The 25,467-nt window shown below is 35.0% G+C and overlaps 5 protein-coding genes across 7 annotated transcripts in view; 4 read left to right on the forward strand and 1 right to left on the reverse strand.

Annotated features, from left to right (window-relative positions):
- The first annotated feature begins 4,728 nt into the window (after nt 1–4,728).
- On the forward strand, nt 4,729–6,304 carry LOC114361110 (zinc finger protein 709-like). Its single transcript, XM_028316050.1, has one exon. The coding sequence runs from the start codon at nt 4,810–4,812 to the stop codon at nt 6,247–6,249; it is 1,440 nt and encodes a 479-aa protein (XP_028171851.1). The 5' UTR covers nt 4,729–4,809; the 3' UTR covers nt 6,250–6,304.
- A 336-nt stretch (nt 6,305–6,640) lies between these two features.
- On the forward strand, nt 6,641–8,049 carry LOC114361199 (zinc finger protein 334-like). The gene has a single exon (XM_028316179.1). It carries the CDS (start codon nt 6,750–6,752, stop codon nt 7,839–7,841), a length of 1,092 nt encoding a protein of 363 aa, XP_028171980.1. The 5' UTR covers nt 6,641–6,749; the 3' UTR covers nt 7,842–8,049.
- Nucleotides 8,050–8,446: 397 nt separating this feature from the next.
- On the forward strand, nt 8,447–10,145 carry LOC114361206 (gastrula zinc finger protein XlCGF17.1). The gene has a single exon (XM_028316188.1). It carries the CDS (start codon nt 8,573–8,575, stop codon nt 9,653–9,655), a length of 1,083 nt encoding a protein of 360 aa, XP_028171989.1. The 5' UTR covers nt 8,447–8,572; the 3' UTR covers nt 9,656–10,145.
- LOC114361216 (transmembrane protein 80-like) lies at nt 9,855–11,481 on the reverse strand. The gene is made up of 2 exons (XM_028316201.1): nt 10,960–11,481; nt 9,855–10,819 (listed from the first exon to the last, which is right to left on the reverse strand). The coding sequence occupies exons 1-2, from the start codon at nt 11,195–11,197 to the stop codon at nt 10,626–10,628; spliced, it is 432 nt and encodes a 143-aa protein (XP_028172002.1). The 5' UTR covers nt 11,198–11,481; the 3' UTR covers nt 9,855–10,625.
- Nucleotides 11,482–11,512: 31 nt separating this feature from the next.
- Ent2 (Equilibrative nucleoside transporter 2) overlaps nt 11,513–25,467 on the forward strand; it is a 58,726-nt gene continuing 44,771 nt past the window's right edge. For 2 of the 3 annotated variants that reach the window (XM_028316145.1, XM_028316151.1), the window contains exons 1-2: nt 11,513–11,684; nt 24,946–25,111. In XM_028316145.1, the coding sequence (XP_028171946.1) occupies nt 25,018–25,111 (94 nt within the window). In that variant the 5' untranslated portion in view covers nt 11,513–11,684; nt 24,946–25,017. Of the gene's footprint in view, nt 11,685–22,645; nt 22,892–24,945; nt 25,112–25,467 lie in introns of those variants that run through there. The other variant, XM_028316158.1, reaches the window with a different exon arrangement.

Below are 25,467 nucleotides of genomic sequence, written 5' to 3' on the forward strand. Positions count from 1 at the left end.
TCACACACAGAGTACCTAATCAAAATATGTTCTCATTATCCATGCGGTATCAGTACTCAACGTTCGAATAATCTTTAGTACTACGCAAGCAATGTAAACTGTTTACATTATGACGTCGCTGCTATCATCATTGCTGTCACGAGCAATGTGTTCTGTTTTTGGGCATATTGCTGCGACACCGGCCCCGCCCCCTTGTCACATCTCCCTTTAGTTTCTGTGATCTGTGGTAGGACCTTATACATGTTGTAATAGGGGCTATTTTGCAACGAAAATGTATAGTGTGATGTGCTGTCGTCTCCTCCATTAAGAGTCGAATATCCCCTAAAAGTAAACCAAACAGTATTGGAAAATAATTGATTGATATTTTAAAGATGCGCCTTTTTGATGGAGGCAGAAAACCCTGCAAGCGAATTTCTTTGTTTGTACGAGTTCACCAAAATAGTTCCGCAACGATTATATTGTAGCATTCGCCTTAGTATACAAAATAGAGTTGTTCCGATGTGTAACACATATTATATCGATAAAACTACTTTTATGAAATATTTACAATACATACATTTATAGCAATAATAGCTTTTACATAACAGATTAATTTTATACTTTTGCACTATAATCGACATAGGCAACGAAAAGCCTTTTATAACAGACTATTTTCTCACAAATTATAAAAAATAAACAGTATTTACTCGATTCACAATAGTATAACTTTAAAAATACGCAAATGCAAGTAATTTAAGGTGTTATTAGTCCTCAGAATGATAGCTTGACTTGTATCGACATAGTGTTCAAAATATCTGTGACAATGTAGGCAAGATTACATAGTATGTTAGCAAAATATATATACCGGTATAGTTAAATTACCGTTGCTGTAATAATAGCGGTAGCCGTTGAAATAGCGAAATGTTGCTACGTGTATTGTTTAACCTGGTTTTCCGAAATCAAAATGATTGTGTGAGTCCTTCAGAAACAACTGAAGCATTGAATGAGTGTTTATGAACTAAATAAATTGATTTAGTTTATTCCATTCAGAAAAAGTTGGAGGACTGGAGATAATAATATATCATACGTAACTCTAAACTTGACACCCATTTTATGTTTTAGTGTGTCTTTACTTCAAACATGTTGATTATCTATCACACGAAATGTCATTCAATTCATTTGATTGAAACGGACAAACCGGGTATTAGTGATTGGTAAATTATAGACTATTAATGCACCAATATGTTAGCGAATTTGATATAAATATTAATAGCTTTTAAGGTGTTTTGGAAATTATGCTTCCTTGTTGTAAAACTCTTCGTACTCTTGATTATGTCTTACACGCATTGCCTATTATTAATAATTCGATTTTATATCGATGTACACTTTATCGACTCTTTGTCAACCCTATTACATATTTGTTAACTTTGATAACATAAAATAGCTATAAGTGCCCACTAGTTGGCGCTACTGGCGAGTGACAAAACTTGTTCATCTGATTTATTTTTTTAAATATAAAAGGCAATCCGTATAAGATGATCCCTTTTTAAGCACTTTCAAATTACGAAGCAATAGAATCGATTCCGAGATCCTCCATTAAGAGTCGAATATCCGCTAAAAGTAAACCAAACAGTATTGGAAAATAATTGATTGATATTTTAAAGATGCGCCTTTTTGATGGAGGCAGAAAACCCTGCAAGCGTATTTCTTTGTTTGTACGAGTTCACCAAAATAGTTCCCCAACGATTCTATTGTAACATTCGCCTTAGTATACAAAATAGAGTTGTTCCGATGTGTAACACATATTATATCGATAAAACTACTTTTATGAAATATTTACAATACATACATTTATAGCAATAATAGCTTTTACATAACAGATTAATTTTATACTTTTGCACTATAATCGACATAGGCAACGAAAAGCCTTTTATAACAGACTATTTTCTCACAAACTATAAAAAATAAACAGTATTTACTCGATTCACAATAGTATAACTTTAAAAATACGCAAATGCAAGTAATTTAAGGTATTAAATTAGTAGTAATATTAGTCCTCAGAATGATAGCTTGACTTGTATCGACATAGTGTTCAAAATATCTGTGACAATGTAGGCAAGATTACATAGTATGTTAGCAAAATATATATACCGGTATAGTTAAATTACCGTTGCTGTAATAATAGCGGTAGCCGTTGAAATAGCGAAATGTTGCTACGTGTATTGTTTAACCTGGTTTTCCGAAATCAAAATGATTGTGTGAGTCCTTCAGAAACAACTGAAGCATTGAATGAGTGTTTATGAACTAAATAAATTGATTTAGTTTATTCCATTCAGAAAAAGTTTGAGGACTGGAGATAATAATATATCATACGTAACTCTAAACTTGACACCCATTTTATGTTTTAGTGTGTCTTTACTTCAACCATGTTGATTATCTATCACACGAAATGTCATTCAATTCATTTGATTGAAACGGACAAACCGGGTATTAGTGATTGGTAAATTATAGACTATTAATGCACCAATATGTTAGCGAATTTGATATAAATATTAATAGCTTTTAAGGTGTTTTGGAAATTATGCTTCCTTGTTGTAAAACTCTTCGTACTCTTGATTATGTCTTACACGCATTGCCTATTATTAATAATTCGATTTTATATCGATGTACACTTTATCGACTCTTTGTCAACCCTATTACATATTTGTTAACTTTGATAACATAAAATAGCTATAAGTGCCCACTAGTTGGCGCTACTGGCGAGTGACAAAACTTGTTCATCTGATTTATTTTTTTAAATATAAAAGGCAATCCGTATAAGATGATCCCTTTTTAAGCACTTTCAAATTACGAAGCAATAGAATCGATTCCGAGATCTTTTTCTCAGTTTTTGGGTTTATTTCTTTTATTTAAACGTAATATAAATTTCAATGCCAACAAAATAACATAATTTTACTTTAATATCACAACGATAAAACTTTCCAAAAAAATCAATTTATAGTCCTTTTTTGTTTAAAATGTGAAAATCTCGGAATTGATAAACTACTACCTTAAATTAAGCACGTTATACAATACTCTTTTCTAATCAAATTCTTACTTTTTTATATTTCTATCGACTTACATTGTAAACAGTTACTAATGCTAATTAATAAAAGTGAGAGTTAAATAGTATCTAGCGATTAGATTAATATAGGAAAGTTAAAGCCGGTATTATTGAGTATTAATGTTATATATGCCAGTTAGAGCGAGTATAATTCATGTAAAATAGTTTTCAATAGATAAATTGTAGACTTGTTTAAAAATGCAAAATGCTTAGCGAAACCAAATAGTTGAATTCGTAAAACTTAATTTTGGCGTAATAACTGAAGTCTGTGGAGTTTATTTTACGGGACTATTCCCACCTCTCGTTCCCNGGAGTTTATTTTATAATTATCAAAGATATTCCAAGAGTGAAATAAAATATTAGATAGAATCAAATTTTCATACGAAATATACTGAAAATGAGATACTCCGCCGTTACTTAAAACATAATTTCTCGGAAGTTCACATACCAACTTTGTCATATTTTATTCCACTCTCAAAATTATTTTGGGTGATTATAAAATAGCTGTATAAACTGCGCGCGCGCGGCCCCTTAAGGCCGAACTAAAACGTTACTCGCCTACTTACTTATTTATATTGTTTTTTTATTCAAAATTCATATAATTGTAACTTATTATCTGACACAATTAAAATACTTATTTTTTAACAGAATTAACTCATTTAGGTATTTCTATTAATTCATTTATTTTATAGGCTTCACAAAGAATGTATAATTCCCATAAAAATATGACTTGGGAATCATAAAACATAGTTCAATTTTATTAGCAGTTTCTTTGAAAGATTTAACTAATGTTGTACGCACCTACAACTCTTATGAAGATAGTGCGATTCAACATATTTTATAATAATTATTTTTTGCCGTTGCTATATTATTATTTACCGTTTTTAGAAATGTTAAAGAAAATAATGTAAAATTATCATAATTAGGCATTAATTTACTTGTATTTATTTACTTACTTAAGAAATTGACCTAAATTTGTATGTTTCCCTGATTTTATGAGAAATTCACAAACTAGATCATGGAAAAGAGTAGGTACCTAAATATTTGAAGTTACAATAATTTTATTTACATTAAATAATATAATGCTATTATTATTGTCTGTGATTATTATTTATGTCATTGTGTAATGTTTTATTTATTAATGTATCAAATAAATAGCTTTGACAATTTTAAAGTTTTTAATTTAACCACTACAGATGTTTAAGTGTATTAGGCACTTAGGTAAACAGTCTAAGCACTTATTATACATTTGAAAGCTAAAATTATTGCAAACTAAATATTATTGGGTCGCTGTGCTATGTTGATTGAGTAAAGTCGGACTTAGATAGGTTCCTTGTTGACTCTGTGACCCTAGAAAATAAACATGTTCGCACGACTTTCATACAAATACTACTCACAATTTTATAATAATACAAAAAATTCACCACTAAACGGGGAAGGACTAAAAGATACTTTTAAATCTTTTGGCGCATTGTAGGTACACTATGCAGGAAATAGATGATGATGAAAACCTCTAATCCATATCTGTGATGAAAACAAAACGCAAAGATTGAAGTTCATTCATTCATTCATCTGTCATTTTATGAGAATGTCTCCAACTTCCTCATTGGCTCTAGAGCAATTCCAAGTATACCATCAATAAAAGCCNGTCAACACAACAAGGAAAAACTAAATAAATTGGATAACATACTCTGCTAAAAAAAGATCATACAGCATTTCTGTCCATAATGGAAGACCAAATATGTCGAATTTGTTTGGGCGACGGTGACATTCCGATTTATGATGAAAAGGACGATTCCAGGATTTCTGAGGAAATCAGAATTTTCGGTGATATTTGTCTCGATAAATATGACGACACTCCGAAACACATCTGCGAGACTTGTTACCAGCTACTGCAAAGTGCGGTTGTGTTTAGAACCCTTGCTAAAGAAACTCAGTCATACATGGAAGAGCCAGTATCTGATGAAGACAATTTTCAGGAAAGTGACAGTGATAATAATGCTTTAGACCGAATAGATCAATCAGAACTGTTACAAAACAGTGAGGATAATGAAATGGTAATGATCATTGTTTCTGACACTGATAAGAATTCTATAATATCTACGGAAAATGCAAATTCAGATGAGGAAACTGAAGGTTACAACTGCGATCTGTGCAATATGAATTTTGAGTCTACTCAAGATTATAATCAACATATCAATAGCAACTGTTTGGGACCTATGAACATTCAATGTCCTAAATGTAATCTATTTGTATTGACAGAAAATTTTAATAAACATTTAAAAACTCATAACTCTGAGGAAGTAAGCTTACTTATGCAAGAATGCACAACTTGCGAGATACTGTTTCAGTCTATAGAAGATTTTGAGGTACATTGTAAGACAGAAGAACATGAAAATGCTCTGAAAAAACCTTCTGACAACCCAAAAATTAAATGTCCAGTATGTGAAAAATATTTGACCAAGTCATATTATAAACTACATTTAAAACTACATGGTAATGATGAAGAAAAAGGGGAAAGGCTCAGAAAATGTCCATTTTGCGAAAAATCTGTATGCTATTCATATTATAGAGCCCATATCCAAAAAATTCATCCAGATCAACAAACAAATGATGAATATCAACCAAGAAGAAAACACAACCGGACTCACAAAGACAATGACTCAATTCAAAAACTTATATGTGATCAATGTGGAAAAGATTTTAAACGAAAATATGCTTTAAAACTGCACATGTTAACCCATGGCAATGAGTATAAATATAAATGTATGTTTTGCCCTTATCGAGGACGCTATGCTGGACTTCTGAAAATTCATATACGAACACACACTGGAGACTATAATTACAAATGCACCAAATGTCCTGCTAAGTTCATCACCAAGAGCAACCTCAATAAACATCTCCAAAGGCATCAGGGTCCTACAGACATCAAATGTGAAACCTGTGATAAATATTTTTATTCCAAATCCGATTTTGATAAACACAATGATGCTATTCATTTGGGTATCAGAAACTTTGCCTGTAATATGTGTGGAAAAGCTTTTACTTCCAGAAACAGCATGATGTGTCACCAGCTCAAAGTGCACAAACGTAAAAGATTAACAAATGGCAAGGGCCGTGTGGCTGATTACTTGAAAGATAATCCTGAAATTGCAAAAGATACATAAATGTATTTATGTTTTATTACTTATACACTAATTATATTTTATACACTAAAAATTTACGGACTTTTTCGTAAAATTAAATGTATAAAAAGCAAACGTTTATTTTTATTTTTTGCAACGTATGTTCTGTTATAGCAACCAATATAGAAGAGAGGCTGGCCGCATTTATCCGATCTTATAATCTCACCGATTTTAATCATAAGCTTAAAAAATCACAATTAATAAATGATTTCATTGCTGGCTTTCAATGTTAAAATAAAAAAGTGAAAGGTCACTGACCTTTGTTTGTCAATAAACGTAATCTAGAATGAAAAATCCACAGTATGGAAAAATCAATATCAATGAAATGTTTTGTCTGTGTGCGTGAGAAGAATGAATGATTAAGCTCATCGTTCATTCATTTCTTTGACATTTTAAAAATAGTAACATTTATTTTGAATTGTTTGTTTCTAGCTTTTTCGAAATCTATTCGAAAAATTATTTAATCGTGTTATCGGAATAAAATGACTACTTGGTATTATTGGTCCAAAGCTCAAAAGGCCAAACGCAGTAGTAATAACAACATCCACGACTATTATACAGAACTACCAGAGGCGTTAATAAAAACAAAAGACGATATCGATTCAAAATGCAGAGTTTGCTTGCAGAAGGGCACGTTTGCGATATTTGAAAGTGAAGATGAAAACTCTGAGGAAGTTGTCGAAGCCTTGCAGACATTTGGAGACATTTTTGTTAGTAACCAAGACGAATACCCGAAATTGCTTTGCAAGACATGTTACAATTTCATAAAGACAGCTAAACTGTTCAGAAAGACAGCTAAAAAGGCCGAAGAAATCCTCAGACAGCCTCTCAAAGAAGAAACTTACCTTGATCCAGGAGATTCACATCACAGCTTCAGTGACAATGAATTAAGTGAAATAAAACCATCAGAATTCAAATGGCCAGAAAACAATGAGGTCGTAGAAGAAAAAGTAGAGACCATAAAGAAAGAAAAAGCAGAAAAAAATAAGAATCCCCCTAAAATCACTTGTAATATTTGCAATAAAATAATCAACAAATCTTATTACAGAGAGCACATGACCTTACATGATTCCGATCAAAAGAAATTTGTGTGTGACATTTGTGGAAAGTCGTTCAGACTTCGATGTGCCTACCGCAACCATAGTATCCGGCATAGAAATGATTTTCCTCACAAATGCTCTTTTTGTCCATACAGAGGACGGTATGCTGAACTCCTCAAGACTCATATGAGAACTCATACAGGGGACTATCGGTATATGTGTACAGAATGCCCAGCGCGATTCCTATTCAAAAGCAATTTAAACAGCCACATGTTTAAGCACAAAGAACCCCAACATAAATGTGATACATGTAAACGAGCTTTCCACACTACACTAGCGTTGCAGAGACATTTTGAAGCAGACCATTTAGGAATTAAAAATCATGTGTGTAACATATGTGGCAAAGCATTTGGATATAGAAATGCAATGATGAAACATCAACGAAGAGTACACAAAAGGGAAAAGCAACTATTTGGCCGCATGCCATCATATTTGGTGGCAGAGAAGAAAAAACAGGATGCTAATATGCTATAAATATCTCTCAAATGTTTAGGAAATTACTCAATTTACCCTTGGTAGTGTTTTAAAATAAATTATGATGAAAAGAAGCAACTTTAATGTTTTTACATAAAACTCACGACTTCCCTCCCAAATACCTATGCTAAAGAAAGTGTTCCTCAATATTGATTAACTCAGTCTATTTCAGCATACAGCCATATTTTACAAAAAAAATATATACTAAGAACTATCAAGTGAGAGTTGTAGTAATCATACCATCATTATTATGAGTTCCTTAATTTATCTAACTCTACAAACATTCTAAAAGATATATTTTCTTTCTCAGATTTAAAGAAAAGTGTAAATGAGGAGAATATAGAGGAATTAACTATGGAGCAGAATGCAGACTGGCATTTAGTCCGCCTTCTGAAGTGTTATGTGCACGTTCTAAATAAATAAATAAGTTTAAATTAATATCGCTCTTTATTTACTCTTTATGTGGAAGAGATTATAACATAGAAGCTCGGAGATTTTTTTCCTTGAGATTGATTCTTCTCTCATCATACACAGATATACCACGTAACGTTATTCGTTATAGACAAATAAAAATAAAAGATTGACTGACAACCGGAGTCTGCTGAAAAAAAAACAATTGAAGTAATGTTTTGATTTTGTTTCTTTTCTTTCTTCTTAATTTCAGGAAATATCGGCACGGTTAAAACACGTATTTTAGGTTTGAATTTAATTTAAACTTGTCGAATGAAAACATGGCCACGTCGTACTTCTTTTTGAAAATTCTGCGAAGAAAACGACAGAAAAAACGTATTCAAAAACGTGAAACTGAAGTAGACCTAAACAATTTTTTAGACTCCACGAACTCCACTAAAATAACATGCAGAATATGTTTGAAGGATGGTTCTGTGCCTATTTACGCTAAGGACAGTGCAGCAGATTTATCAGAAGCAGTAAGATCTTTTGGAGACATCGAATTAAGCGAAGGTGACGAGTATCCGAAATACTTATGCAACGCCTGCCACTCTCTTCTACAAGGTGCAATTTTATTCCGAAAGTCGGCTAAAGAAACTGAAGCAATACTTCTAAATCAAGCTCCTATTCAAGCTGACCCTACAGTCGAATTAGAACCAGAAACATTCAGTGAAACTGATAACAATGACTATTCTGAATCTACAACAAAAAAACTTACATCTTACAAATGTAAAGTTTGCAAGTTAAACTTCGATTCCCACAAGGAATATCTGGCTCATAAAAGTTCCAAGCAACACAGAAATGTGCGAATCCAATGCCCAATTTGTTTTGGATTACTGACACCTCAGCTTTACAAGAAGCATTTAACAAGACATGAGTCAGCTTCACACCTGATTTGTGATGTGTGTGGAAAGTTGTATCGAAAAGACAATCTTGTCAGGCACATGCAGCTGCATAGCTTTGAACTGCCATACCAGTGCCAAATATGTCCATACAGGGGACGATTCATGGAATCCCTAAAAATTCATATGAGAACTCATACTGGGGACAAGCCATTTTCGTGTGATAAGTGCCACTTACGGTTTCTGACCAGGAGCAATTTGAATAGGCATTTGCTGACCCATAAAAAAGATAGACCATTCAAATGTGTGGAGTGCCGGAGGGGTTTTTATACACAGAAAGATATGGATGTCCATTTTAAGTCTGATCATGCAGGCATCAAAGACTTTGGCTGCAGGATGTGTGGTAACAAATATGGCACAAGAAAAGCTTTTATGAGACATGAACTCAGGGTTCACAAAAGAGATAAAATGGCCAAGGGGCGCATGCCTCTTTACCTACAAACAGAATACAGAAAAGAATAGACATTGAAAATAACAATGATTTTGTAAAGTAATTTTAATGTGATTCAAATACACTGCAATCCATAAATGTATATCTGTTCTAAGAAATAGTTATAAATAAATTATTTATTTAAGTATGTAATTTACATAATCATTTATTTTTATGGACTTGAATATAGATAATAAAAATGAATAAATATCACAACTTGGATTATTCTTTGGTAAATATTAAGTTTATGTATTTATGTTGCATGTTCAATAATATTAAGTAAGTATTATAAAAATTGCATATCTATAATAGTAAAGCACAACAATTTTAACATTTCAAACATCAAACTTGGTATCAATAAGATCTTCTACAATACAATGGAAGATTTACTTTGATAATAAACACTATACATATCTATAAAAGGCCACATTATCACTTTTGTTACATATAGGGCTGAATTTATGGTCTTAATAATAATAAGTGGGAAATATACTCTTTCCAAAACATTAAAGTACATTAGTTATCATGAGATGAACTATAATAAATAGAACTGTCACAGACAAACATCTAAATTGCAGAAAAACTGCTTCAAAATATTACACACAACACAAATAATATTTGTGCTACAACACTCACTCTGTGATAAAATACTGGCTTGTGTTGTGTAGTGTCAACACACATCTAACTAAACTAAAATCTTTGGTAGGTATCTAAACTTTCATAAATAAAATCTTATATCATACATTTTAGTAAGTACATACTTTCTGTCTGTATAAAAATAGTTGCAGGTAATTCAAAAATGCTAATAATCTTGTAGTTAAATATTATTACCTTTATGAAAATATTTTAATTATCCATGACTAGCAACTTCAAATAGTAAAATAGTTATTATAAACATAATAGTATAAGAGGATGTTGGCATCTTGTACTTATTACAAATCTTTGGCGAATGAGTTCAAATTGAAAAAACATTGTTTATAAAATGCCTTAACTAAATTAAAATTAGTCGTATGTCGGGCCTTTACACATAGTGACAATAAACATAGCCGCAAACATAAACTCTAGCATTTGCAAGGACAACATCAGTGTGCACCAGATGTATTCGATCCTTAGCACCACGACTTGCCAGATGAGCAGATACAGAACACCAATCATAGAGGGAACTGTTAGCAGCACCGAGAACATCACTGGCACATCTGAAAATAATGGTATGTTATATTAGTTTCATTTTCTTATGAAAACACTTTTAGGTAGGTATAGAATAAATTTTTGTGAGTAAGAAAATATGTGAGTCATGAAAAATATTACATTGATAAACTAAAATTTAATAACTTACCTCTCTCACTGAGACTGCCCTTTCTGCCTAATATTAATCTGATCGCCTCGATCACAAACAAACCCAATAAAACACCGTAATCTTGGCCTAGTTTGGTTGGATCCTTGTCGACTCCATACTTCTCTATAATCAATACGGATTTCAGGATCAGCGTTCCTAGTTCACATGTTGCGAATAGACCGAAATAAAACGAATTTATGTAAAGTAGAATTTCGTATGCTAAACTTGCGTTCACCATTTTATTCAGTGGTCACTACAAAATTAATTACGAACAAATTAAAACAAATGAAAGAAAATGAGAAGGAAAAATATTTTAAAAATAGAACCGGAAAGGACTGGGCAAGGCAATGACATTTGAAGTGAATGTTACCACATGTAAATAGTTTTTCTTCTATACAAAATCAAACTTCTCCTCCCTCCCCATAATCATAATACATCCGTATATGTTCAGAATACATTAATTATATTCTGAATATTATATCAACTATTTTAATTGAGATGGTTTTCTTTTAGGGGCAATATTAATCATTAATTAATATTGACACATGACAACACCGAAATTGAAGTGCAATGAACGACGCGGAAGGGGGAGGACGTGTTGCACGTGTTTTTAATTTTTTACTCCAATGCAGGGTCTTCAATGAAACAAAAGTTTAATTTCGCGCTCTAACTTTCCTGTTATGAACATCAGTGGATATTATTTATGATCATTGGACTATGATTTGGTGAGTGTTGAGTTTTTATTACATTGTTTAGTTGGTGCAGCGGCCACGCGCTCTTGCGAGCACGAGTTTTTTTTGTAATTTAACCTTATTTCTGATAATAGTGTGCTTTGGTATTTGGTACCATCTGTTTTTATATTACTATTCGATTTATTGTGAAGGTGCGGGAGCGGGGCTACACAAAATTTTATTCACTTTTTTTCTTATCATATGGCTACTTCCTACATTGGAATGTGGTCCGGTATTCCGGTGGTTCTAGTAACCCGTATCTTCACTCCAAGCAAAGAGCTATGATTAATAAAACCTCATTGTGGTTTAGAGATTGGAACTGGAATTGTGCTGGAATTTATGTTACACAGTGTATGATGAACCAAAATAGTAAATCATAAATGAATAATAACATTTATTGATGTACTTACTAAGATATGAATACATAAGAAAAACATTTGTACAGTAAAGATTCTTTACAATATATTGGGTTCTTCCTTGATAAAAGTTTAGAGTACCTAAGTAGAACATTATCTACATAATATAGTTAGTGTCTTATAATAAAAGACACAGCAACATATTATTATTGTATTATTTACATTTACATAGTTTTCTTACCTTTCTACACATAGGGAATTATTTTGATCTTAATTTTATCATTTCTTTTCTTATTGTGTATCTCCATATTATTTTTAATATTTTTTTGTTTTCTTTTGACATTAGCACATAGTGTATTATTTTTTATTTATTTAAAAGAACTAATAACTGTTAAGTATAGGACAATTAATACACAACACTAAGTAACACATAAACAGTAGCATCAATCAATGCAGATTCTGAGAGAGTAGTGCGATCAAAAGGAAATGAAAAGAGTTTCGAACAAAGAAGTTCATATCATTTATGCGGTGTCATGGTCATATGAGCATCCTGCCCTTTGTACGGAGAAGTGACTCATTGTAAATGCTTTCCTTTCTTTATTATTTGTTGCAACACTACTTTGAATGGTATTCTTTACAATGGCCATTCAGTTTTATTTAACTTACATAAAATGATGTTACTTATCTTTTTATTATTACTTTCTATTATTATAACAATAAAAAACTGGCAGTACAAAAAATATAGATGCTTATTTGGCACTTGCACACTGACCAATTAACTAATTAAAAAAAATAACAAAACAATTGTTAATATTAATTGCAAGCAATTTTTGTGTCCAATGGAGCCTTTAAAAAAAGACAAATGACAAAAAAGTTTAAAAAACGGGTAATATAAATCAAAATTAAGCTCTCCTAGGTCAGCAAAGTCGGTTCGGAGTGTTTCGCTTCAGTAGCCTTTCGCTCCAGCGGAGGTAGGTACCTACCACCATGAGTGTTTTTCGCTAAAACGTAGGTACTTCGCTAAATCGACCTTCGCCACTACATACGGGACCCTTAAAAACAAACTTAAACCCATTTTATAATAATATATGTATTTTTTCATGCCTTGAGTATCTAGAATAGATTTATTTATTTATTTATTTATTTATTTGGTTCACCAATACATTGTTACACTAATACATTTTAGTTTATCAAATACAATTATTAGGACTAAGTGTACAACTATAAGTAGGTAAACACCACATGCATAAGTGAGTTGTTAAAGAGTGTAGGTATCTAAGTAAATTTTAATGCAACAATTAATAGTGAATATTTTTTTTTTATGATATGGAAAATATAGGGATTAAATTAAGCAAACTCTAACTGATGTATCTGACGCTTAATTTTGTGGATAGATGTGCAAAATAGGGATAGTTGATCGCAGTATTTATTATGAAGCTTACAGAGTCTCGAAACCGGGGAATTCGAACCTAGCACGGATTTTCGGAAAGGAGGACTTAATAGGTTTATAGGTTTCCTTGGGTATCTGAAGGGAATAGATAACATCTATTTATCTATTTATTTGATACCCATCCATATCTCTGTTATGTCCTTACAAAGGTAGATTTCAGATAGGTATTTACTATTTTATCTAGTTGAACTTTGATCGATTATGAGGATTATTGTCGATATCGACGAACACCCCGAATACGAATACGTACCTACCTATTACAAAAACTTCACGAAGGTACCTACAATCTAGAAGCGATGGTCGGGTCGTCACAAAAAAGTCATTATCGCATGTCCTTCGGCAGCGTAGATATTGTCGGGACGGTCGGTAGTCATACTAAACATAGTATGTAGGTACCTACCTACCCGTGGACTTGGTGTCTAAATGAACTTTATGTAACTAGCTTTCCGCCCGCGGCTTCGCCAGCGTTAAATTTTGTCTGTCACAGAAAAACTTCATCGCGCGCGTCCCTCTTCAAAAACTGGGATAATAACTATTCTATGTCCTTTCCCGGGACTCTATGACAAATTTAATCAAAATCGGTTCAGTGGTTTAGGCGTGAAAGCGACACAGACAGACAGTTACTTTCGCATTTATAATATTAGTAGGGATGAAATGTCTTTATTATAGCCTACATTTATGTGCCATTAGTATAAGATAACATCGTGAAGTTACATGAAGAACCGATCCTTACCTACTTTGGCGTTCATCATATTACTTATTCGATTTTGAATTAGGTTGGGTATTTTAATTAGGTATTTTAACCTACAAACGATACGAAATTGTTTCGATTCAAGCTTCGATCTCCTAGCCAGTAATGTCTTTTTCAATACTCTAGAAGGGTTAACCTACTTGTAGAACTATCATAAATCATAACAGCGATGCAACGCCCGCCTGCGCAATCTGCCTCTAATCGCTGGCAGGTCAGCATTCAATTGGAGGTAGGGTAATTGCGCCGGTTTTCCGTCCAGCTCCTGTTTTCGTCCATTTGACCGACTTGTCACAAACAAATACGGAAAATTAGAATACAAACCGAACTTTCCGTGCAAGTTTGGACTTGTTACAATCTATAATATCTAAGTAACAGTTCTGCCTGCATGAAAATGTAATTTGACAAGTAATAACTCCAAAAAAATCTACGGAAGTTGCTGCTGCACACAGGTGAATGGAAAACGTCGTCAAGTTAGAAAAAAAACGTGCCGGTAGGGAACTTTCATGGTATGTTTAATTACTGTTTTAGCTACTTTACGTTATGTTTTTGGCACGTATGTCTAATTATTAGCATAATAAACACTATTTTAAGGGTTTATTAAAGTTTTTGTATAGAAATCTTAGATAATTAAGTGGACTAATACTAGCATAACAATTTTGCAAGATTTTGGTTTTCGTCCACGTGGACGGAAACCCTGACACCTAGTTAATATTTTTAATAATCATTTTACTTCAATGGACCTACAAAATACAATGTTTTTTCTTCCAATATGATCTTTATTGCTATTACATTAAACATTTTAGTTTACGTCCACTTTTTAACAGTGATAAACCCATAAAAACCGTTAAAAAGATGTGGACGAAAACAAAAAACAGCTTTAAACGTTGTTGTGTTTTCGTCCATGACGTCATGAGCAAACACTGGGGTGGACGAAAACCAAAATTAGCTATTCCTGTAGATTAGTTTTCGTCCATTTATCCTTCGACCTATTGCAATATTTTCCTAAATTTAGGTAAGAAACTTATTTAAATCTTTTTGATATCATTTGAAAGCTAACAAAATTACCTTTCAAATGATATACCACAATCCATAGTTACTGTATTGTAGAATTGGTTTTAAGTTAATAATTCAACTGCACCCTTTTTTCTACACAGTGGTCGAAAACTAGCGTAAACTAGGACGAAAACTGATTTTTTTGGACGAAAACTAGTGAAATCGCCTCTTTTGCATAAAATATTTTTTATAAAAAAACCCGTGGTATTTACTTATTTTCATATAATATTAACGTAAAGTAGACTATATAAGGATTAAAATGACATTTGATTCATATGAGTAAGGGTATTTTAAGATATTCATTTCGCATCACAAAGTTGGCAACTCCGATAATTGGACGAAAACTAGCACACTTACCCTAATTCAATCAACAAAACATGCTATACCAGCTATATTAAATTTTGCTGATACGACTTGTCATTGCTAGATGGACTCATTACGAGTATGATGACAAATGACATAGTCAGGCCACTTTTAAAAAAAATATTTAACTGTAATTTAACTCTCCGTTAAATACGGAAGCCTAGAAAGAATATTCTCAGACGTGATACCACTACTTTATTCTAGGTTCATGGCGTCTCAAGTACCATACTCATTAGTTCCCAACTTCCCACTAGGTGAGAATATGACCACTCAACTCTAGTGACAAGACCAAGATTTCTCTAAGGTTTAAAACGCTCTGTCAGCCTAGGCGCAGGCCACCGATTTTTAGTTGGCCGATAGTTGGGCCCGATTCTAATTTGTATCAAGAATCGGTCAATACCAAATCTGTGTAATGTACGCACTTCCATACATCTCTATATTGATCAACAGCCCGACCCAACTATCGGCCAACTAAAAATCGGTCTGTGTCTAGGCTTACTAAATTTTATTCAAAAAGATTTTCAATAGAATTGTGCTGAAGTGTCCACCTGTCCATTGTTCTCAAACACCTGTATAAATAATCCTATAGTTACTTGTACAAAGACCCAAAAGTACACTTGTTAACGTTACTACGCTTGCCTTAAATTGAACAATGGAGTTGTAACTTAATTAATTATCGTTCATAATGGAAAGAATGTGTGTCAATGACATTAGCCCGGCTTCACTGGGCTTAGTGAAATGTGTCTCGTCGATCGGAGCCTGTGATACAACGGCTAATTTTATCTCAAAGTTTCGTACACCTGATTGTATTCAGCAAGGAGCTCCGTCGACAAATAATTTTCTATGGTTTAACTTCGTCTTCGTTGTCTTTGAAGGTTAATTTGATGGTTACGACGTTACGCATTCCATTAAAAATCTTCCACGTGTTAAGCAATATTATGCTGCAGGGCTGTAGGACTCTCCTACCCAATTTTATTATCATGGTTTGTTCACAGCTTTAAAATATTCAAAAGGCGGTTAAAACATAAATGTTAGAACTCCTACTAACTAACGTTAAATGCGGACTGCAAGTAAAGCGTTCCTACACTCACACCATTAATGCATTTCCTGCATTTTATTGAGCATGAATTAATTTTAATTCTGATTTCGTCAATAAATACGAAGATCTCTTACCGTCTTACTTTTTTCGGTCATAGCAGCAATCGTGTTTTTGAAGCATCTGACTTTCAATTCGTATGTGAATTAATTCGCGCTATGTAGGTACTATAAAGAGAAATGGTTAAAAATATTTCGACTTAGGTATATTCGCGAGGGGTTTATGTTATTTAATACAGAAGCATAATTTATTATAAATTTTTATATCCATTGTGCAGTTTATGCCAATATTTACCTACCTACTTCCTTGATAACAAAAAAATACGTAACACCTAATTAAAACTCGCTTGTTTGTTCAATGTTGATAGTCGTGAACGTGAACTGCAAATGTTGACTAGCCACGTTGCATTGTAGCAAGGTTCCATTTTACACATTGTTTTCTGGTTATCTTCTAGTTACAGTAATGGGTTTTGAGGTCTCACAGGTTTTTTTTAAGTCTTTAACTAGCTTTTACTCGTGACTTGGATTTCAGTGTGTCTTACAAAATCTTTAGTGTCCTGCGTTCAACACTATCTAACACTTTTCTTATCAAAAGTTTCGGCAAACTATTAATTAATTTGTGGTTTAATTAAACTTTATCATCAAACAGACTAATATCGCTGGCATTGTTTGTCTGCTTTAAAACGTAAAGGATCATAAATTATCTTTACGTGATGCTGAATTCTTTAAATGCAGAATCAAACCTTAGGGGGTTCTGCCAGGAAGTATCACGTGTATCTTTAGGTAGTAATAAATTGAAGGCAGGTAGGTAATACAGCCAATTTGTAGATTATCAAATTGTTGATAGCTCGATAAGACAACAGTTTTATAATTTCAGTAAGTCACGATAACTAAGACTATTATTGCCGATAATGATTAGATAAATCGACGACTTCCAAGATTAATCGTATTTGCTTAGAAACAGCGCGCAGGTACACCGGGGCTACTCCTAAAAACGTAATCCGAAGATCGAATGTTTCCATCCCTCTCACACAAAGCGAAATACCAGCATGAGCGACAGTGACAGATATATCCGAAACTACGTAAACGGCTTTTCGGAGTAGCCCTACTTTACTAGATACGTGCTCAGAAAACTTATGTCGTTTCTCATCAACTAACCGAGCAAACGTAGCATAATCTTTGTTGTTCGTTTAGTTGCCTTATTCATACGTGATTTATCTTTGTTAAAAACTTTCCATCTCTGCAACTTATAGGACCTACCTACAGCTATTGCTGCTCGACCATTAAAAACCCAACCAGATAAGGATAAGCTAATCCAAGGGAAAGTTAAACTATGATTGAACTCGCCACTAACAAAAATCTTCAATTCTGAATTTTTCTTTTAAGATACCTACTTGTTATGGCACTTTTCTCCAAAAGGAAAGGACTACTTTGTACGTGATGGATGCTGCATAATTGACTTAAATGCACCCCACGCTCCTGATCCATTTAGTTCCTTCCTCCGTAATACACATAAGGTCAGTTGTCCTTAGGGGTCGCAAACCGGGATACCGAATTTCGAAAATACCGGAATACCGGTCCAAATTTAGGTCTAATTAATACCGGTATTCATTTCACAAAAACCGGGATATTCGGTATTTTCGGTTTTAGTCATCATTTCAGCCATAGGACGTCCACTGCTGAACATAGGCCTCCCCCAATGCTTTCCACGTTGATCGATTGGTAGCGGCCTGCGTCCTGCGCTTCCCTGCTACCTTTACGATGTCGTCGGTTCACCTTGCAGGTGGACGTCTCACGTAGAGATTGCAATCCGGATTATTCGAAATTCGAAAATGTCTGAAAAATCCGGATTTTGAGGCTATAAAAAAATCCGGATTTTGACTTTGAANGTCTCACGCTGCGTTTTCCGGTACGCGGCCTCCATTCCAGAACCTTGCTGCCCCATCGGCCGTCAGTTCTGCGTACTATGTGCCCTGCCCATTGCCACTTCAGCTTGCTAATCCGTCGGGCTATGTCAGTGACTTTAGTTCGTTTACGGATCTCCTCATTTCTGATTCGATCTCGCAAAGAAACACCAAGCATAGTCCTCTCCATAGCACGCTGTGCAACTTTGAGCTTCTGTATAAGGCCTATAGTGAGAGGCCACGTTTCAGAGCCATAAGTTATCACTGGTAACACACATTGGTTGTAGACTTTCGTGTGACAGAAAGATATTGCGTAGTTTCTCTCTGTCCCGCGCAATGATTAGCGAACGAGCCAATTCAGCCAATGGCGTGGCGCGAACGGTGCAAGTGAGTGAGTTGTAAGTACTCTATTGGGCAAAGCCAGCTGACGAAGCTGAAGACAGCGGACGGTAGTGTAATTTCAGCAAAAGCTGAGGGTCCCAACCAAGGGCTAAGCTGACTCGACACTATACCGAAGATATTCAGGACATCAGCCATACGAGATTAGGATGGCTCTCAAACAGCTAAAGAACAAACAAGGCACCGGGTGATGAATGACGGAATAACCTCGGAGCTTCTGAACGCGGCGCGTGGAAAACGATACTGAAAGTCTTTCAGAGACTGTAATTATGCCAGAGGCATGGAACATAGGCGTGGTGGTGTTTTTCTTCAAGAAAGGGGTTAAAGCCTTAAGGAATAGCCTCTCGAAGAAGCCGGTTTTCGAAAAGGGTACACAGTACCATATACTACATATATACGCTACGGCAGGTTATACAGAAGACCGAATAGTCTAACTTGCCACTATGACTGGCGTTCTTGCACTATGAGAAGGTTTTTAAGCCTGGCTGAGCACGAGGTTTTCACGATTCCTCTGCAGCGAGCTGTGAAGCAGGGAGATGTTATAATACGTCGAATCCAACTCGGCTGAACGGCGTTCGGGAAACTACATAACATCTTTTCGACCACAACACCTCAGTGCCTAAAGATGGGAGTCCACGAAAGTGTGTTACCAGTAGTGATGACATACGGTTCGGAAACGTGGCCTCTCACTATAGGCCTTATAATAAGCTCAAAGTTACACAGCATGCTATGGAGAGGGCTTCGCTAGGTGTTTCTTTTCAGAAATGAGGAGATTCGTAAAATAACTACAGTTGCCTGACATAGCGGTCGGATTAGCAACCTAAAGTGGCAATGGGCAGGGGTAGGTATATAGCACGTAGAACAGACGGCCGATGGGGCAAGGTTCTGAAGTGGAGGCCACATACGTGTAGGTGTTTGTCGGGAGGCGCTTTATTTTTTTAACCAATTCCGGAACTAGTACCGGAATTCCGGAGTTGAGTGCCCTATGTCGGAAATCAGTTCCGGAATTGAAAACTATCCGATATTGCAAGCCCTACTACTTACTATTCCTCCGCAAACTAACTTTATTATACTAAATTTGCTAACTTTAGCTTAATCCCGGAAATATCGAAAATACCGGACTATCGGTATTGGTCTAGAGCCAATACCGAAAATACCGGTTTTGCTGAAATGATTCGGTATTGCGACCCCTAGTTGTCCTATACAAATACCAGATTGAAGATGTCGAGGAAAAGGGCAAATGCCTTTGCTCTGCAGATATCCTCGCATTCGGAAGTTCGTAATCAAGTTACAAGCAGTTTGGGAACCCTTCTGTTATCGAGTTATCTGATCAGCGAACTAACTCGTAATAACCTGGTACTGGTAGGGTTGAATTAATCTCTTTAGTTGGGGATATCACGCTTTCGATTGTTAACGTGGGTTGTGTTTTGTTTTGGGCAACGACGTTAAAGGTTGAAAGCAGCTGACTATGGAAAAAAAACGTAGGATAATAAAGCATTGCACTAGCGTTAATGTAGAGTTTTGTCCATCTGACTACTGAACAACTTCAGGAATTTCAGGGTTAGTTTGAATTTGAAGGACTCACTTCAGAGAATCTTAAATTTTTATGGTCGCTGTCATTAGTGAATATGACCAAAATACTTCCAATATATCATTGATTCTTGCATTCTTATTTTTAAATGCTCCATGTTTCTGTGTGACCTCATCTTTTATGTGCATGTCATCGATATAATTACGTCGTATTCAATTTGTCTAAACTCAAATTAATCCAAAAGCCGTAACGATTGTTTTTTGTATGTCTGGCTTTACTGGTTGACAAGTTAAACTTCCTAATCAGTAACCAGTATCATGTTTATCATCACAAACAATGGTAGCAAGATGCTAATACCAAAACGGGTGCGATTCTTATCTGAATTTCATAAGCTGGTGTACCGTTTACTGACGCACGCGCGGTCTATTGGTATTCTAACTTAAATTGTATTCTGTATAGCATAATATCATTGAATGAAGCGTACAAAATTACCTCATGGCTATCTTCATTTTGAACACAAATGATGATGTAACGGCATGCATATCGTTAACTTGTTGACATTATAAGATTTATGGCTCAAAAATGAACCCGGATGGCACACCGTAAACAAATATTACGGAAAACTTTCAGAATATTAATTGACAATTCCTTTTCATTCATCTTTAAAAAAGTTAAAGTTATGTTACATCTACGCCCGTATATCACAAACGATGCTTGCTTAAGTGAAGCAGTAAATCGAACGCACAGCGTTGAATAGAGCTCTGTGATTGGTTCGTGTGTCACCCTGTGCGTCCACGCGCACTGTGAGACCTCATAGTAATTTTTGTGAATACGGGCGTTAGATTTTTCTCTTAGTGAGTTACCTAATTTATTAAAATAAATGATTGATGACTGACTATACTATCAGAATAAGGTTCCTTTTGTTAATAAATCCCGCCATTCCCCGACGGAACCATCCTGGTATCTACAGTGTTTGAAAATACATTTAAACAGCAAATCGATGCATGAGTGTATGTTTGTTCTAACAATCATTAGCCAGATTGTAATGCGAGACGAACATTCCACATTGACATGGCTCGCTGATGCGTCATCGATGTTTGCGATTATCTCATCCTGCCTTTTTGGTTTTTTTAAATTATGTGCTTCAAAGATCAAAAGCTATCGGTTCACCAACCTTTGGTGTAAAATTGAATCTTTTTTTAACCCAACCCACCCAAAAACGAACAAAGTGAGTCAATTTAGTTGAAACCTAACTTGGAAACATATTTATTGCTTTGTTACTATTTAAAGCACTTTGTTGACGATATCCTCGATACGCTATTTATTTAGGATAGTCATAAATATTCCAACACCGTTATAAGACATATAAGAAAGACGAATAACCTATAAATAAAGAACACATTTAAATCATAAATAGTCAAAATAAGTTCTCACTTATGGAAGTTTGGATCAAATCTTCGCTTCGACGCGTCATAAGATGGTGTTGTCCATCAGATAATGTATCCCTTAAAGAACTGTAAGAATCGAGGGAAACGCTAATGGCACTTATAAACAACAATAAACGTGGAGATATCGCGTTTGTTGCTAAGCGAGATTACCGGCGATAAGTGATGCCTTGAACTTGCCGAATGACAGCATTGGCACAGTCAAAGAAGGTGCAGTAAGTCGTGCGACAGCATAATGTGGTTTTATAAATGATGTTTGTTGCAATATAACTTCTATTAAATCTGTAAAAGATGCCCCAATGCACTTATTAATGTCTGCACATCTTTCATGATGAGATAAACGTTCCAATCAACATCATCATAGGACAGGATCAAACTAGTAATTTACGTCTAAAACGAATCATTAGTCAGATTCGCAACAAAATGGCTTTGAGGAACTTTCTACATAGGATATCAATTATCCATTTCATTTAATTATAACAAAATAAACTTATCTATTGAGACGTATAATCGAATTTTGCTTCGATAACCTCTCATATCGTCGTGAAAAAACGTGCGTCATTTGTGTCGCGAAGGACTACTTCACTTGTGTTGTGGCATTACGGCTACAAAGACCGACTGTCCACTGATCGAATCTCGGAGTCAAATGATTGTCCATTTGTATTTCGGAGACCGGCCGTACCGCTCGCGTCGTATCACCGGAACCCATATTTCTTCGTCGGTCAGAAAACCCTCTAACTCGACTTAAAGTAACTAAAGTTTTCAAGTGTCAGACAAGTTGCCCGTGAACTTTAGTGAAGTGTTTTCCTTGGTGTTAAGGTTGTCGTGAAGATAAAAGGCAGCGTGACTAAAATGTACGTATTTCGGTTGAAGTTTAAGTGCTTTCCTGTCTTGATAATCTTAAAACAATGTTTGTCGACGATTTTATTATAATTTCAGTGATAAGTAATTGAACACTCATCATGAATTTTCTTTACACATGACAACTTTTAAACTAAAAAGTGTTTAAAATGACACCTTTTGTCGAATTTAAATTACTTTCGCTTTCAAACCAAAGCCGTTGCGAATTGATCGATCGAAATCGATCTTAGTTTTTGTACGGACGGCAGCACATCAAGTTGTACCTACATTTTAGTTGCAAAAGCGCCCTTATTACGTCTGCATGATGCTACAACGTTTTTCTTCACAAGCAATGGCTTATAGCTTTGTGTTGTAGGCACGAAATAGAATTGCCTGCCTAGATCATCAGAATCGAACTATCAACGTGGAAAGTCGCTTAGCCAAATCGATTTCAACGCTTTACATAACGTACATTTGAGTACGATATCGACGGAATTGATATTCGATTCACATTTTCACGTATCGAGTAGCTATTTAATTCATGTGTGGGAAATATTCTGCGGTCGGCATTTCTATTATGAATAAATAATGATGTAAGTTATTGCAAGGCTATAATATTCATGACTGTACGACTGAAGGTACATACCTATGTGTATGTTGTAGAGACTACAGCACATCAAGCTAAATTCTCATTATCATCATCATATCAGCCTAGACGGGCTGCTTGCCTTCTGGGGGGATCTGGGGTGGTTGAAGTAGGAAGATAAACCACAAATCGCGTACAATGGCCCAATCAAGAAGCTAAGTGCGGTATTCGATTGCCCTGCAAAGCTAACTAACTATCAGCCATAGTACGTCCACTGCTGGACATAGGCCTCCCCCAATTATTTCCATATAATCGGTTGGTAGCGGTCTGCATCCAGCGCCTTCCTGCTACCATTATAATCTAAACTCGGTGGACTTTTAAACATGCGCATGCAATATGGGCGAATTTGCATTAAAAAAAGTTCAGTCTGATGTACTTCATACATTTTATTATGTTGGTAAAGAACGCAGACAACTGTAGTAATCTTGATCCTGTCGCAACATCAATCTCCATATTCTTGGCCCTGAGTGACAGCCCAAGGAACTTGTAATATAAACCCTCATGCTTCTACATTGCCTTCTGTATTGTGTATGATTTATTCCTTGTCTTATAGTTATACTCTTAATATCCATCACATGTGTCTGTTGGATTGTTATTTGTTCTTGGAGTCAAATTAATCTGGTATGCCTGTAACATTAATTTCCTGCTAAAGAAGCGTTGTTTCATTATCACCTACATAAGTTAAGTACGTTAGCTAGCCCACAGCTGGACCTCCACTAACCGGAAATCAGCTGTCAATGCCACATTTAGCTTACAAGTAATATAATCCGTCAAGACCAATCCCCGGTTACAAATTTTACAATCGCTACTGTCTACGCTCCATCTTAATCTTGCTGGGGGGCCCCCCGCGCTGCGTTTGAAACGCAGTTACTCAAGAACTAAGAAATTTTCTAAACTTAGCAATGTTACTCTATTATAGTCCTCGTAAACTATAGACTTTTGTCTGTCGATAGTTTAATTGGGTTTTTAATCGGAAAAAGTATGCACATTACACCGTTTTGATATCGATTTCTCATACAATATTAGAAGCCGACTAAACTTTTTATTGGTCGATAAAAGTCTGTATTCTGCGAGGTCTTACACGTCACTATTTGTCCCAGCTTGAGATTTTTTACCAGTAGGTACCTATGATAGTATTCTATCCATCCATATCATGCCAGCTAAAGCCCCATGTGATTCTTTTATGGAAGAATTGTCCTAAACCCTTTAAGGTACGTTTCTGACAACGGTCAGGGGAATCAGATAACGCGACAATGGAAGATTACCTTCCTGTCCTGTGTTCCACCTTACAATACCTTTTACTAATGACACATTTTTTTAAAGAAAGATTTTTTTTATTTATTCCAAATATCCTTAGACTACTTAGCTTACTTACTTTAAAGCCTTTTTTCCCCAAAATAACCCATGTTTCTTTGTTTCTAGACACGCGCCCACTCGGCCACGAAGACCACAGATGTCCGTGAGCAGGTTATGATATTGGTGCACGCGTGAGCCATGGAGATGTCTCATCAAGGAGGGGCGGAGGCCGAGAGCCTCCTCAGGCCCGATCAGCGCCCGGTCGTCATGCCTCAAGGGAACAGGGCTATTGGTGAGTGGTATTTGTTTTGTTTTCTTTTTTTATGCAGCAAAAGGCAGGATTACCTGCTATACTTTTTTTTAGTTAATGTTTAGATGGGGCAGTTACTTGGCTTTACGTACCCAGGATCACATTATAATTATTATAATCTTCAGCTTAAGCAGTTAAACTCGAATAGTTTCAAAAATCAATCTCATTTTCTAGGATAAACGAAGACTGATTGAACTGGTTAACAAGTTCAACTTTCTACTTACCAGTGTGTTTTTTTTTATTAAGTTTGAATTAAAAAGCGATAATTGGATTAGGTAGGCAAGGAGAACTAATTAGCAGTTCACACGAAAAGTTTTATTAGTTTAAGCAATCTGATG

The sequence above is a fragment of the Ostrinia furnacalis genome, unplaced genomic scaffold (genome assembly GCF_004193835.3).
Source record: "Ostrinia furnacalis isolate ACB-3 unplaced genomic scaffold, ASM419383v2 OfSCF0353, whole genome shotgun sequence".
Lineage (NCBI taxonomy): Eukaryota > Metazoa > Arthropoda > Insecta > Lepidoptera > Crambidae > Ostrinia > Ostrinia furnacalis.

Coding starts and splice junctions, on each gene's coding strand:
- LOC114361110 (XM_028316050.1), top strand. CDS start 4,810: ATGGAAGACCAAATATGTCGAATTTGTTTGGGCGACGGTGACATTCCG.
- LOC114361199 (XM_028316179.1), top strand. CDS start 6,750: ATGACTACTTGGTATTATTGGTCCAAAGCTCAAAAGGCCAAACGCAGT.
- LOC114361206 (XM_028316188.1), top strand. CDS start 8,573: ATGGCCACGTCGTACTTCTTTTTGAAAATTCTGCGAAGAAAACGACAG.
- LOC114361216 (XM_028316201.1), bottom strand. CDS start 11,197: ATGGTGAACGCAAGTTTAGCATACGAAATTCTACTTTACATAAATTCG. Junction 10,820..10,959: donor GGGCAGTCTCAGTGAGAGAG/GTAAGTTATTAA, acceptor CATTATTTTCAG/ATGTGCCAGTGATGTTCTCG.